General features: G+C 33.9%; 3 protein-coding genes across 5 annotated transcripts; 2 read left to right on the top strand and 1 right to left on the bottom strand.

Moving 5' to 3' along the window:
* Positions 1-110: 110 nt before the first annotated feature.
* On the bottom strand, positions 111-4,139 carry LOC109858504 (ATP-binding cassette sub-family F member 3). Of its 3 annotated transcripts, XM_020435840.1 has the most exons (10): positions 3,940-4,139; positions 3,737-3,842; positions 3,161-3,347; positions 2,646-2,989; positions 2,066-2,564; positions 1,731-1,954; positions 1,294-1,649; positions 991-1,211; positions 762-911; positions 111-403 (listed from the first exon to the last, which is right to left on the bottom strand). In XM_020435840.1, exons 1-9 carry the CDS (start codon positions 4,010-4,012, stop codon positions 765-767), a joined length of 2,157 nt encoding a protein of 718 aa, XP_020291429.1. In that variant the 5' UTR covers positions 4,013-4,139; the 3' UTR covers positions 111-403; positions 762-764. The 3 variants fall into 3 exon arrangements, with proteins under 3 accessions (XP_020291429.1, XP_020291438.1, XP_020291422.1); XM_020435849.1 differs by lacking the exon at positions 111-403 and having other exon boundaries at positions 692-911; positions 3,742-3,842; positions 3,940-4,030; XM_020435833.1 differs by lacking the exon at positions 111-403 and having other exon boundaries at positions 693-911.
* A 249-nt stretch (positions 4,140-4,388) lies between these two features.
* Positions 4,389-6,692, top strand: LOC109858519. The gene is made up of 2 exons (XM_020435863.1): positions 4,389-5,063; positions 5,278-6,692. The coding sequence occupies exons 1-2, from the start codon at positions 4,860-4,862 to the stop codon at positions 5,839-5,841; spliced, it is 768 nt and encodes a 255-aa protein (XP_020291452.1). The 5' UTR covers positions 4,389-4,859; the 3' UTR covers positions 5,842-6,692.
* A 1,455-nt stretch (positions 6,693-8,147) lies between these two features.
* On the top strand, positions 8,148-9,032 carry LOC109858844 (glutamate receptor ionotropic, delta-2-like). The gene is made up of 3 exons (XM_020436502.1): positions 8,148-8,378; positions 8,608-8,934; positions 9,018-9,032. The coding sequence occupies exons 1-3, from the start codon at positions 8,148-8,150 to the stop codon at positions 9,030-9,032; spliced, it is 573 nt and encodes a 190-aa protein (XP_020292091.1).
* Positions 9,033-12,643: the final 3,611 nt, after the last annotated feature.

Below are 12,643 nucleotides of genomic sequence, written 5' to 3' on the forward strand. Positions count from 1 at the left end.
CTATTGGTAATTATTTATTTAGAAAGGCCAAAATATATATACAGTTGTAATTTATTTTTCATTATTAATAAATATAATTGCAATAATATATTTATGCAGTTAAATTTAATTATATATCTTGTATCTTTTAGTATAGTAAAAATACAATTTGTTTTTACATACATGCAAGATAATGACTACTACTGTATTGGTACAAATGTAATATGTAGAAATATGTTTACCTATATTTTTTTATTATTTTTTCTACTCTCATAGTGGAGTATTATTAAAGTTGCAACTTTCCAAATATTTAGTTGTACGTAATAGGATATAAAGCATATTAGTGTTCAATTCATTGAAGAAAGATAAATAATTGAAGATATTAAATTCGTATGAGCTAAAAATTACATTCTGTAAATAATTGCTGAAAAAGAAAGAATTGTTAAATAAATAAGTAAAACGTATCTAATTATAATAGTTGATATATTTAAAATACGTTTCAGAAAACATCTAAAAATAACTAAGATACCTTTGGCAATAAAATATTTGTTTTTATTTCACATTTATATATAAGAAAAATTTTGAAAAAAATAAAACATTACATAATGATGATATTAGTCGTTGTTTGCAATTAAAGTCGTGATACTTATTGAAAATTTTACTATATATACATAAATATATGTGCACATATATATATATATATATATATGTATATATGTATATGTATATTTAGTACAAAACAACGTAAGATGATTATATATATATCACATTAGAAACTCAACTTTTTATAATTCAAGCTCTCTTTCGATAATTCTGCGATACTCATCGAAACCTTCTTCGATGCACCGAACAGATCCTTCTCCACAAACCCACAATTCTGTACAAACCATTCGAATTAAACGTTCATCATGCGAAACTAATATTACACCAGCCTGTAACAATAAAACGCATACATGTGAAAAACTAATTGTAATTAGATCTACAGTTGTGGCCTAAATAAGATATACGTACCTGGCAATTATTGAGAGCTTTTCCCAGAGCTTCAATAGATTCGATATCGAGATGATTCGTGGGCTCATCAAGTACTAGGAAATTAGGCATTGCAGCGCACATCAAGGCAAATGCAACTCTGGATTTTTGTCCCCCTGAAAGGGAGTTTATTGTTTGTAACGCCAAATTGCCGCTTATTCCAAAACTTCCAAGCATTCGTCTATACTCCTCGATTGGCTTGCCTGTAATAGCGCGTATAAACATTATCAAGTGTATTTTTTCTGAAGTTTTTAATAAAACGAATCATTTTGCGCATCAGATTACCTGGAAAATGCATTTGTAATAATTCGACGGGACAGACGCGCATGTCCAATTGATCGACGTGATGTTGACTAAAATATCCGAATTTTAAATTACGGTGCACATGCACCGTGCCTCGCGTCGGACTCAATGCGCCTGTGATGATTTTCAAGAGGGTAGTTTTGCCTGCTCCGTTTTCGCCGACAATACAAATGCGCGATTGTAAACTGGCAGTAAGATTCACATTGCTAAATACCATATCACCTGCGTTATAGCTGAAGGAAACTTCGTTGAGTTGCAATATCGGCGGACTCAATGGCTCAACATCGGGGAAATTGAGTGTTACTTCACTCTCTTTTTCCATTGGCTTCAAATCAGGTCTGTGTAACAATTAAAAATGTAAAAAACAGAAAAGTACAAGTTTAAATCTCAACTAACGAACAAGATGTTCACACACTTACAATTTCTCCAACATCTTTATCTTGCTTTGTACACTAGATGCTCGATTTGCATTATAACGAAATTTGTCAATAAATTCTTGTACGTGAGCTCGCTTCGCTTGTTGAGCCTCATATTCTCGTTGTTGATTTCGTTCACGCTCGCCTTTCGTTTTCACAAATTGCTCGTAATTACCACGATATGCTTCTATTTTTTGCCCACGTAAATATAAAATATCAGTAGGCACCTGTTGACAAAATAAAAATAAATAAGAATAATGAGTCTATACACAAAATATGTTGAATATTATACTCTTTTTTAAAGTAAAGACAAAAGATATACATATGAGTAAACTTACTGTGTCTAAGAATTTCCGATCGTGCGATACCACGAGTAATGTTGTCGGCCACGTTTGTAAATATTTCTCTAACCAGAGTATCGCTTTGATGTCGAGCATGTTTGTTGGTTCGTCAAGTAGCAACAGATCTGGTTTAGAGAATAGAGCCCTTGCGAGAGCGAGTCTCATTCGCCAACCACCGGAAAACGCTTTAGTTGGCCAAGATTGTCTCTCTACGGAAAATCCAAGTCCTGATAATATAGCGCTTGCTCTAGCGGGCGCCTTGTCAACCTCGGCCAATTGCATTGCTTCATACACCCGAGCCAAATCTTCGCCTAACGCATCGCCTGTTTTGGAGCCGTCCTTCTCTATCGCTGCTTGCAATCTTGCCTCTTGACTGAGTAACGCGCTTCGTTCTTGATCGCATTCCAATACAGACTCTAGCGCGGATGTGTCGTTGCCGGCTACTTCTTGTTCGACATGCAACACTCGCACGTGCGACGGTATCCTTAGCTGTTTACTAAATCAATGAAAATTTCTCCGTGTTACTTGAATGTATCATTACTAGATCAACTAATGTAATAAAGTTGTCTCATAATACCTTGAAATCATTCGAAGTAAAGTGGTCTTTCCAAGACCATTCCTACCAATTAAACCGTATCGCCTGCCAAAAGCAAGCGTTAAGTCAGCACCTTGCAACAACACTCTATCGCCGTACGCAACATCAAAATTCTCAATTCTAATATCTTGCGTTTTATTCATTCCACCTTTGGTCTCCATTCTACTATCTTTTTTACTCATCATTTGACTGGCGCTAGCTGCACTTTCAGTCGAATAATTGGCAGTGTTAATACGAGAGGCTGATCCTTGTTCATTTACAATACGTTTCTCTTGTTTTTGTTGCAATTTAGCCTCAGCCTTTTCTAATTTTTTAGCATCTACCTTCTGTTGAAATAAAAAAAATAAGCAATATATACATATATATATATATATAATCTATGTGTAAATAACTGAAAATATTACATACATATATAAAATACTTCCAATAAAATTATATTTAAAATTGTATTTAGAATAGCTACATATTAGGAGTGCTCATATATGTAGTTTTATTACCATTCCATCATCTCTAGTAGTAACCCATATACTCTTAATTTGTTCAACTTGGGCTTCTAAAGTAGCAGCTAATGATCCCAAATGAACTGGAGCATTTAATACTTTATTAACACCATTTTTTCTCCTATTTATGTCATCATTATTTGAGCTGCCCTTTAATATTTCCAATAATTTCACACATATTTGCCTGCATGTACAAAATAAAAAAACTATTATAGAAATTGTATTTTAACACACGCCATCAAAGATCAAAGAATTGATGAACTTTTACAATCCTCTAAATTTGACACAGTAGGAAATATAGAGTGCTTTTTTTATAGCAAGTATACAAATTCTTGATAAACTTATTGATTTTTGTCTTGCAATATATACTTTATAAAGATTTATACAAATTATTCAATTATTAATAGCCATAATACAAAAACATGGATTTTTAACTCTGAGTAAATTCTTAGCTGAATCAAACTGTGTCGTGGTGTATCATCGGAAAACTCTCGATGACTTCCTTCCAAGAAGATAAGCATTCAGAAAAACATATATTAACAAAAAAGATGAAATGTGAACATATTTACAGACCTAACCTCGTTTTCTGATTTGTCGGCCACTTCGTGCAACACTTGTCCGATCGCCTCGTATATCTCATCGCCATCCTCGAAGTCATCCTTGGAACTGTCCAGGATATCTTCACAATACACAAGAACATTGTACATACAAATATAAAGAAGCCGTCATGCGATACCAGACGAAAAATCTTCCAGGTTATTTTACGAAATACATACCTTTTACGTATTGATACAGATCGTCGTCTATTGTCGGAAACTGGCTACGAATGTATTCCCCACAGGTTGCCATAATACAACAATAGTTATTTAAAAATTTTACACTTAAAAAAAATTCGTGATCTTTCGATCTCGTAAAAGGGCCACACCAGAAGTTCCGCTGCTTGACAGATCAGCCGTCAAGTTCCCACCGAGATGTGGACCACATGTTGGCGCCATTTTGGAATCGGTGGTTCAATTTAACAGTTCCGTTGAACTGCGCGTTTTTGTCAAGACGAATCAGATTTCCACTTATCCGTCGAATTGTAATTTTCATATAACTGTAAACGTGTGTTTGTGATTATCTTAGATTATTTCGAGATCACATTACGTATCGTAATGTTCTCATTCATTTAGTTTCTCTGCGTCTCAACCATCACAGTAGTAGCAGGTGGTATCCGCCATCTTATAGCTGTCAAAAGCGATTCTTGCTTGAGAATTGCTGAGGATGTTCGATTTTCATTCGTGCAGATTCCAGTCGCATTCAATGTGTTCGATGTTCATCGTTCCGCACCTGGAGCATGACGGTTGGCGTTCAGGTTAGTCACGGAGATCACGTCGTCATTCGAGTGATTCCCCGCGCAAATTGACGACGTTTTCAATTGTAAAAATAAGTGCTCGTGAGGAAACATGACGGCCAAGCCGACCGAAGCTTGGTAGTTACACCGAGTTTGTCGGAGATAAACACCGTTTGGTCGGAGATGTTGTTAGTTTCGACTACAGCCCTGTTGTATCTTCGCTGAGATTTTTCGGGAAGAAGATCATTAAATCGTCCGCATACGCATCCAGAAAGGAAACGCGCGCTGGCGAAAGTTCTCAAAAACGAGAACAGAGAAACGACGAGCGACGTCGTGGAGTCGAATGTCGAGTTGTACACGAATATGGACAAGCACGAAATCCTTCTTCTCCCAGCTTTTCCGAACCCGGCTAATAAGGAACGCGCCAGAAAGAAGCTCTGGCGCAACGCTGAGCTAATGGCGAGCGACGACGAGGATTCGGACACAAACGAACACAACTGCGCTTCCTTCCCGGCTAAGCGACATTGCGCGCAACTGTCACAAGTCAATGAAACTCATTCAGACGCGGTAATTTATTTACTGGTTGACATGTGATATTTTTGTTTTTCTTGCTAGGACTTTTTGTTATCAATATATAAAAATTTATTTACAGTAGAAGAGATTTTTAAGAGACTTATCACGTTTTATCAACAAATCATATTTTGTGCATATATGTATGTGTGTATTGTGCATAAGAGAATTCTGAATTATGTATAAAATGTTGCCCTTACTTTTTCTCTAGGATCAACATACAAGTACAAGTATCGAGAAAACAGCCAACAACATAGGAAATATCGATTATGATGAAATTATGTATCAAATACATATAGAAGAGAAACTAAAATTATGGCAGGCTTTCCAAGAGGAAGAAGGATCTATGGACAATAGTATTAACGAAGTTATGGCATATTATAGAATGATGCATCCATCAGATCCTCTGGAAGAAGATTCTATCAGTTCCAGATTTCATTTGTCTTACAGAAGGAACGACATGGAAGATACCGCGGTGATGATGGCGATTCGAAATCATGGTTTAGTTCAATCGGCTGAAATGGCCTTCCACCCACATTATTGTAAATGCATAGGTGTAGATTCTTTTTCATCTAAATGTATGTATAAAGTCGAGAACTTTCCTTACGGAGCTGTCTATAGCAATGTAGAAACGGGAAGATGCAATATGCGGTTAGATGCGTTGGACACAGATAAGGTATATGAATGTGATCAGCCAAAAGATTTCTTGGAACGCGCCATAGACGAAGCGATCAAAAAGAAAGGTCTGAGTGCTCTCAGTGTAGATTATGGTTGAAGATACTGGTTAATTCTAATTTCTTTGATGTATTTACATAGGTTGCTTTCTAGTAAGAAACACAACACAAAGTCACATAGTCTTTGACATAGCGTTGACATTTCTTACAATGACACAGTATATATATATTTTGACAAAAGTATATACAGCTGAGATTAAAGTCAAGGTTTGTAAGTTGAACTCAGGCTGTCAATTATATGAAGAACAATTTTAAAAACTTTCAGTTGTAAAACTTAAAATCCTTTTTTCTAAAATTTGTTTTTTTATGTATTTTTTAAAGTGTCTTAATGTGTCATACAAATAATATCTCAATAAACAGTTCTACACAGCTGTCTTACATATCTGATATGTTTATTTATGTTTTCTTGCTGGGAAGCAACTATAATACTATATAATATATAATATCTAATTGTATTCTGTATTTCTTATCATCAGTCTTTATACAGATCATTTTGTATAACTCATTTTTTATTATACTGGTTATTACATATAATGAGTTTGATGAGCAGTAATCTCAAAATATTTCACATTCGGATATGTACATTCCGATGTAACAATTTGCTTACATTACAAATAGAGATTTATTTTAGTCAATACTTATAAGTACTGTTGCGCGCGTGAAGTCAATAACAGTTATCCAATTATTAATCTTTTCAATAGCTAAGTATTACTTATTATATATACATAAATATATATATAGAACAGTGAAACTATATATGTTAATTATATTTCCACATAAATTACACTAGCTTTGTAAACAATATACATACTGTAGAAGTGTAAACAGCTATTTTCATTATAAGAGATTTTCCTAGTGTAGTCAAATTTATTTCATTCGGAACATTTTTTTATTTCTTTATTTAAAAAAAATTTATACATGTGTATACTTTTTTAAATTGTTATTATTAAGGCTCCTCGATACTACCTCGCGACCATCTTGGATTTTATAAATGTCAGAAGCGAGGAGAATCGCCAAAGTTTTGTGCATCTTTTGTGAAAATAAAAGTTTTTCTGTATAAACACACGCGTGAAATCAATAGAACACACTCGCGAATTATATACCGGAAGGATTTCTTTTAACGCGAAACCATAGCGCGTGACACGCTTGATTCTTTTACAAGCTCTTATTCCAAGTAAGTCCTATTACATATCAACGGTTTGATATGTTATAGATATTCAATTTGCCACAAAAGAAGTATTCTATTTTATTTTAATTAAATGTAGTAATAATTGTTATTAAAATACATGCTATTATATAACACAATGTTATTAAAAAATCATGCAAAATTTTAAGAATTTTTTGACTTTTTTGATATACCTTACCAATGTAAATTTATACCTGTTTATGGCTAAAATATCTTTATCGCTAAAACCTAAACCACCATCACATATACACAGTGGCATAAAACGGAAAATAAATGGTAGTGGTTCTTAAAAGGCAGAAATGGTTTGCAATGATCAGTACTGTTTCGCCGATAATTCATCGATTGATGACAAAGAGTAAAGAGCATATGTGCATCTCAACACTTACTAATACGACATGCACATTTACACCAGTCGACGACAATGTTTTCGCGCGCATTTCTAGATTGGTCAATCCGATAAATGTCAGCGATACGACTGTCTTTCAGTCGCGCATTTGTGCAGTTTTGAATCGTAAAATTTCTGTTTCTTTTCTTTTCCTTCCGCTGCAATGAAGTGTACAACTATGCAATTAATCGCGATGCTTTTTTTCGCGCTAATTACCAGAGCAATGACGAAAACAATATACAACCGCAATTACTTTCGGTTGATTAACGATGTTCGCAAATATTATTGGTCGCCTTGCGTCACTTTTGTGCAGTCGGAAAATTATCACGGTAAGTATCAGACAGAACATAAAATTTTTTTTTAAACTTCGTTACTATTGTAAATTAAGTGTATTAAATTAAATAGAATAAATTATGTGTGTGATTGATTAAGTAATAGTAAACATTACATTTAGTATATCTCATTTATCAACATCAAACAAGTATCAAACAACTCATCTCTTTGCAGATTTAAACATTACTACATTGATACATACGTGGTCGCGCGAGTTCTCGCGACGAAACATCATAACTGCGACAATAACTTTCTCAAACTTAGTGAATGATTACACAAATTATCGAAAAAAGTTCTTACGACCATTGTTTGTTGTTCTTCTCGACGGTGATAAAACTATGAATGAATTTATCAAAACCACAAGAGACGTACAACCCATTTCTTTCCCCGTTTGGTTTGTGATGTTTCTTCCGCGCCCTGGGAATCCACTTGAGAAGTATTGCATGCACCCCACTGGCAACGTGTTTAATGTGAACTTCAGCACTCTCATGTTGGTCTTGTGCTACAATCATCCGATTCTGGTGGAATGGTACGCTATTCGAGATAATCGCACTAGGACTTTTGAATTGGCCACGTGGAATAATGATAAGGGTCTAATTTTGAAGACGCGGAAGAGTTTATACGACAGGAGGAACGACATGTTTGGCGAAGCTCTACGCGTAGCTTCCGTGAAGGTAAGCTCAAGTTATTTTCACGAATAAAGTCACTTAGAAAATCAGAAATAGAATTATAATAAAATTGCTAAATTGCTAAATAGCAGAATTCTCGAACACGAAATCTTGCTGTAGAAATCAACTCGCGATTTGTCACAAAATCAATATTAGAATTTATTGTTAGCATCTAAATATCAACTGTGACAAATTCTATTCTGATGTTTATTTCTTTGATAAATGATATTCGAAGGAGTCGGCATTCTTCTTATTGGAAAATGACAAGATTGGAGGATTTCTTGGTTTGCTGCTGATAGAGCTGAGCCAAGCGATGAACTTCACCATAGAGATATTGGACCCGGTGGACGAGTACGGCAGCTGGAGCTGGCATGACATGGCGTGGACTGGCGTGATCGGTCAGTTAGTGACCGGTAAGGCTGATATTGGCGTTTCCGAATTGACGATAACGTCAAGCAGACTCTACGCCGTCGACTTCACGATGCCGTTGATACGCTTGCGAAATCGCTTATACTTTAAACAACCTAACGGTTTTAACGTACAATGGTCCGGGTACTTTAAGGTAATTAATGTAAACAAATTACGTGAAATTATAACAAGTAGTAGAGAGTAATTCTTGAGTACGACATCTACTCCACTTTTCAGAACGTTCATTTTTAACAAAAGAAATTTTTATGAAATAATAATAATAATAGATACACAAGAGTGCGTAAAACCAAAGATTAGAGAAAAAATTATTTTTTCTTTAAGCGACGAATTTTTCAGGCATTTAGCTTCAGAATTTGGACATTGTTATTTACGATAATAATAATTTCTTCTATTTTGCTAACTTTTATGAAGACCAAAGAACGATTCTCGATGAACTTGATATTCGAGAATTATATTCGTGTTTGGGGAATTTATTGCCAGCAAAGTCTATCAGGTAATGCTCGTTAGAAACACTTCTTATTTTTATATCGCATTGCATAAGTAATATATAAAAAGGTTTTACATATAAATTTATCGTAAAAAATAAATCAAATTTATATACAATATACATGTATTTCTTTTTGAAATAATGTATGCAAACTTCTTGCGGAATCATACAGAATTTCCTAGAGAATCGTCAATGAGGTTGGCTTTTTTCTCTATTTATGTCTCATCAATAATAATCCTATCCGCTTATTCCGCTTCGGTAATCAGTTCTTTGACGCTTACTACTGCCGTATTACCTTTCTCCACTATAGAAGGTTACGTTAAAGATGGCTCATATAAATTAATTGTAATGAAAAATAGCGCTGAGCACGACATGTCAGAAGTGAGTTAAAAGAATCTTATTAATAATATCTCAATAAGAATGCAACATAATCTTATTATATACGATTGCAGCAACAATCTGTCACAGATCCCGTGTTTTTAAAAATGTATAAATTGCTAAACAACAAAAATTTACCATCTACAATGCTAGATGGATTTAAGCAAGTTAGCTAATATTTTACTTTCACTATCTATTAGACTTTGTTAGGTTTCGTTAAGAATGTTGCTATTATTATATTAATTCGTAGGTTTGTGAGCAGAAGAAACTGGCATTTTATACAACGGAGATATTCAAGAATGCTATGGATATTCATTTACAATGTAAAATCGTGCATATAGAAAGCGGAAGAATGGACAATATAGCCATACCTTTAACGAAAGCAAGTCCTTACATCGGCTTTATAAATTATCAGTAAGTTTGTAAACTATTGTTGCGATAATTATATTGAATTAAGAGTATATAATTAAATATAATTATATCGAATTAAGTATATAATTAAATATATAATTTTATATATTTAAATGTATTTAAAATTTTAATGTATTGATTTACTTACTAATAGTCGAGCTTGACAAATAAATATTTTACATTTACAATTTTTAGTTTACAACGATTTCGGAACAACGGCGTTATGAGCAAACTAAAAAATAGATATCTCTTAACAAATGATCTATCGAAGACAACTTACGAAGCAGTTAGTTTAAAAGATGTTGCTCTGACTTTGACAATAATAACATTTGGTACACTCTTGGCACTATTTATTCTGATAATAGAGAAAGCGTATTATACTTTTAAAGCTCGAAGTAAGAGCAACAAATTGCGTATTATAAAACGAAACAATAATCTTGGCTTAAACTTGCAAAAACATAATGTCAAAAATTTTCAAAGGAAACAAAACTTTCAAAGAAATTATGTGAGATCAGTTGGATATTGGCCATAATAAAATAATTTTGAAAAGTGTAGATCGCTGGTTTTGTAGTGACATCTCTCAGATATTGAAAATAGATATAAACTATATATATGTGTGTGTATTTGTATATTAAAAATTTTTTTTTTATGTGCTTTATGTTTTTTATGCCTGCGACTGGTTACTACTCAGGTTTGTAATAAATAATACAATTATTGAAAAAGTATTATGTTTTACTCATTTATGATAAAAATAATATAAAACAAAAAATAAAAAGTGCGAATATCTGTGCTTAAAATCGAGAAATTTTTTTACAACAACAAATACTTGCTACTATTTTGTAGATGAAATTCATTGATTATCGATAAAAAACATACGTGTACAATGTGATACTAATATGCAACTTACATACATTTACACTACCCGACAACACTACCTTTTTACGCGCAACTCTAGATTTTTCGATCCGATAAAACAAACGTCCGCGACAATTGTCCTTCAGTCGCGCATTTGCAGCTTTAAATCGTGTGAAACCGTTCCTACTTCTTTCCTTTTAACTCGTTACCACTGTGATGAAGTGTATGAGTGTACGACTAATCGCATTGCTTTTCTTTGCTCTAATCATCAGAGCAACGACAAAAAATATAAAAAGTAGCAATTACTTTCGGTTGATTAACGACGTTCGCAAATATTATTGGTCCTCTAGCGTTGTTTTTGTGCAGTCGGAAAGTTATTATTTTGGTAAGTAACAGAAAAAAATAATACATAAAATAAATCCAAAGAAATAGTAAAGACAAAATTCTCTAATACGGCTTTATTCTTACAAGCAAATAATATTGCAGATTTAAACTTTACCACATTGGCGCACACGTGGTCACTAGAATTCTCGCAGAAGCAAGTTATGACTGCAACGATGACTTTCTTAGATTTGGTAAATGAGTACAATAAATATCAAAAGACGTTCATACGACCACTGTTTGTCGTTCTTCTCGACACTGATAAAACTTTGAATGAATTCATCAAGGCCACAAGAGACATAAAGCCCATTTCCTTTCCCGCTTGGTTTGTGATCTTCCTTCCGCATCCTGGCAATCCACTTGAGAAATATTGCGTGGATCCCACTGGCAACATGTTCAATGTGGACTTCAGCACTCTCATGTTGGTACTGTGCTATGATCATCCGATCCTGATGGAATGGTACGCTATTCGAGATAATCGTACTAGGACTTTTGAGTTGGCCACGTGGAATGATGATAAAGGTCTAATTTTAAAGACGCAAAAGAGCCTATACGATAGAAGGAACAATATGTTTGGCGAAGTCCTGCGCGTAGCTTCCGCGAAAGTAAGCCTAAATATTTCCAAGATCAAGTCACAAGTACAGCATGTATATAGATAATAAAAAAATAATAAATAGCATAAACAAGTAATAAATAGCAGAATTCTCGCAAAACAAAAGTTTTGCTTTATAAAGGTCGACTCGCTTTGTCACAAAATCAATATTAGATTTTATCGTTGACATGTAAACACCAACCGTGATAAATTACTTTGAGGATTCTTTTAATAAATGATGTTTAAAGGAATCGCCGTCCTTTTTATTGAAAAACGACAAAATTGGCGGATTTCTTGGCCTATTGCTGATAGAATTGAGCCAAGTGATGAACTTCACGTTAGCGATTCTGGATCCGGTAGACGCATACGGCAGTTGGGACTGGAATGACATGACGTGGACTGGCGTGATCGGTCAATTAGTGACCAGTGAGGCTGATATTGGCGCCTCCGAATTTACGATAACGTCAAGCAGACTCTACGCCGTCGACTTCACGGTGCCGTTGGTACGCTCGCAAAATCGCTTGTACTTTAAACAACCTACCGGGTCTAACGTGCAATGGTCCGGATACTTTAAGGTAATATACACATAAGTATATTCAAGTTTGAATTTACTTAAACATGAATTTGAAATAAACTAAAATATTATATTTTTTAAGAGTATAAAAAAATTTTACTAAAAAGTATATAAAAATTATATTTAAATATTATACGAAACGTGTTTAAATATTTTTATATGTA

Source organism: Pseudomyrmex gracilis, unplaced genomic scaffold, assembly GCF_002006095.1.
Source record: "Pseudomyrmex gracilis isolate BER0280 unplaced genomic scaffold, ASM200609v1 scaffold_6, whole genome shotgun sequence".
Lineage (NCBI taxonomy): Eukaryota > Metazoa > Arthropoda > Insecta > Hymenoptera > Formicidae > Pseudomyrmex > Pseudomyrmex gracilis.

What these genes read in the sequence shown, in the direction of transcription:
- LOC109858844 (XM_020436502.1), top strand. Translation starts at nt 8,148, where the DNA reads ATGCACCCCACTGGCAACGTGTTTAATGTGAACTTCAGCACTCTCATG. An exon ending in TACGCGTAGCTTCCGTGAAG is followed by an intron (nt 8,379 to 8,607) that starts GTAAGCTCAAGT and finishes TGATATTCGAAG; the next exon opens with GAGTCGGCATTCTTCTTATT.
- LOC109858519 (XM_020435863.1), top strand. Translation starts at nt 4,860, where the DNA reads ATGGACAAGCACGAAATCCTTCTTCTCCCAGCTTTTCCGAACCCGGCT. An exon ending in ATGAAACTCATTCAGACGCG is followed by an intron (nt 5,064 to 5,277) that starts GTAATTTATTTA and finishes CTTTTTCTCTAG; the next exon opens with GATCAACATACAAGTACAAG.
- LOC109858504 (XM_020435840.1), bottom strand. Translation starts at nt 4,012, where the DNA reads ATGGCAACCTGTGGGGAATACATTCGTAGCCAGTTTCCGACAATAGAC. An exon ending in AAATCAGAAAACGAGGTTAG is followed by an intron (nt 3,348 to 3,736) that starts GTCTGTAAATAT and finishes TTGTACATGCAG; the next exon opens with GCAAATATGTGTGAAATTAT. An exon ending in ATAAAGATGTTGGAGAAATT is followed by an intron (nt 1,650 to 1,730) that starts GTAAGTGTGTGA and finishes ATTGTTACACAG; the next exon opens with ACCTGATTTGAAGCCAATGG.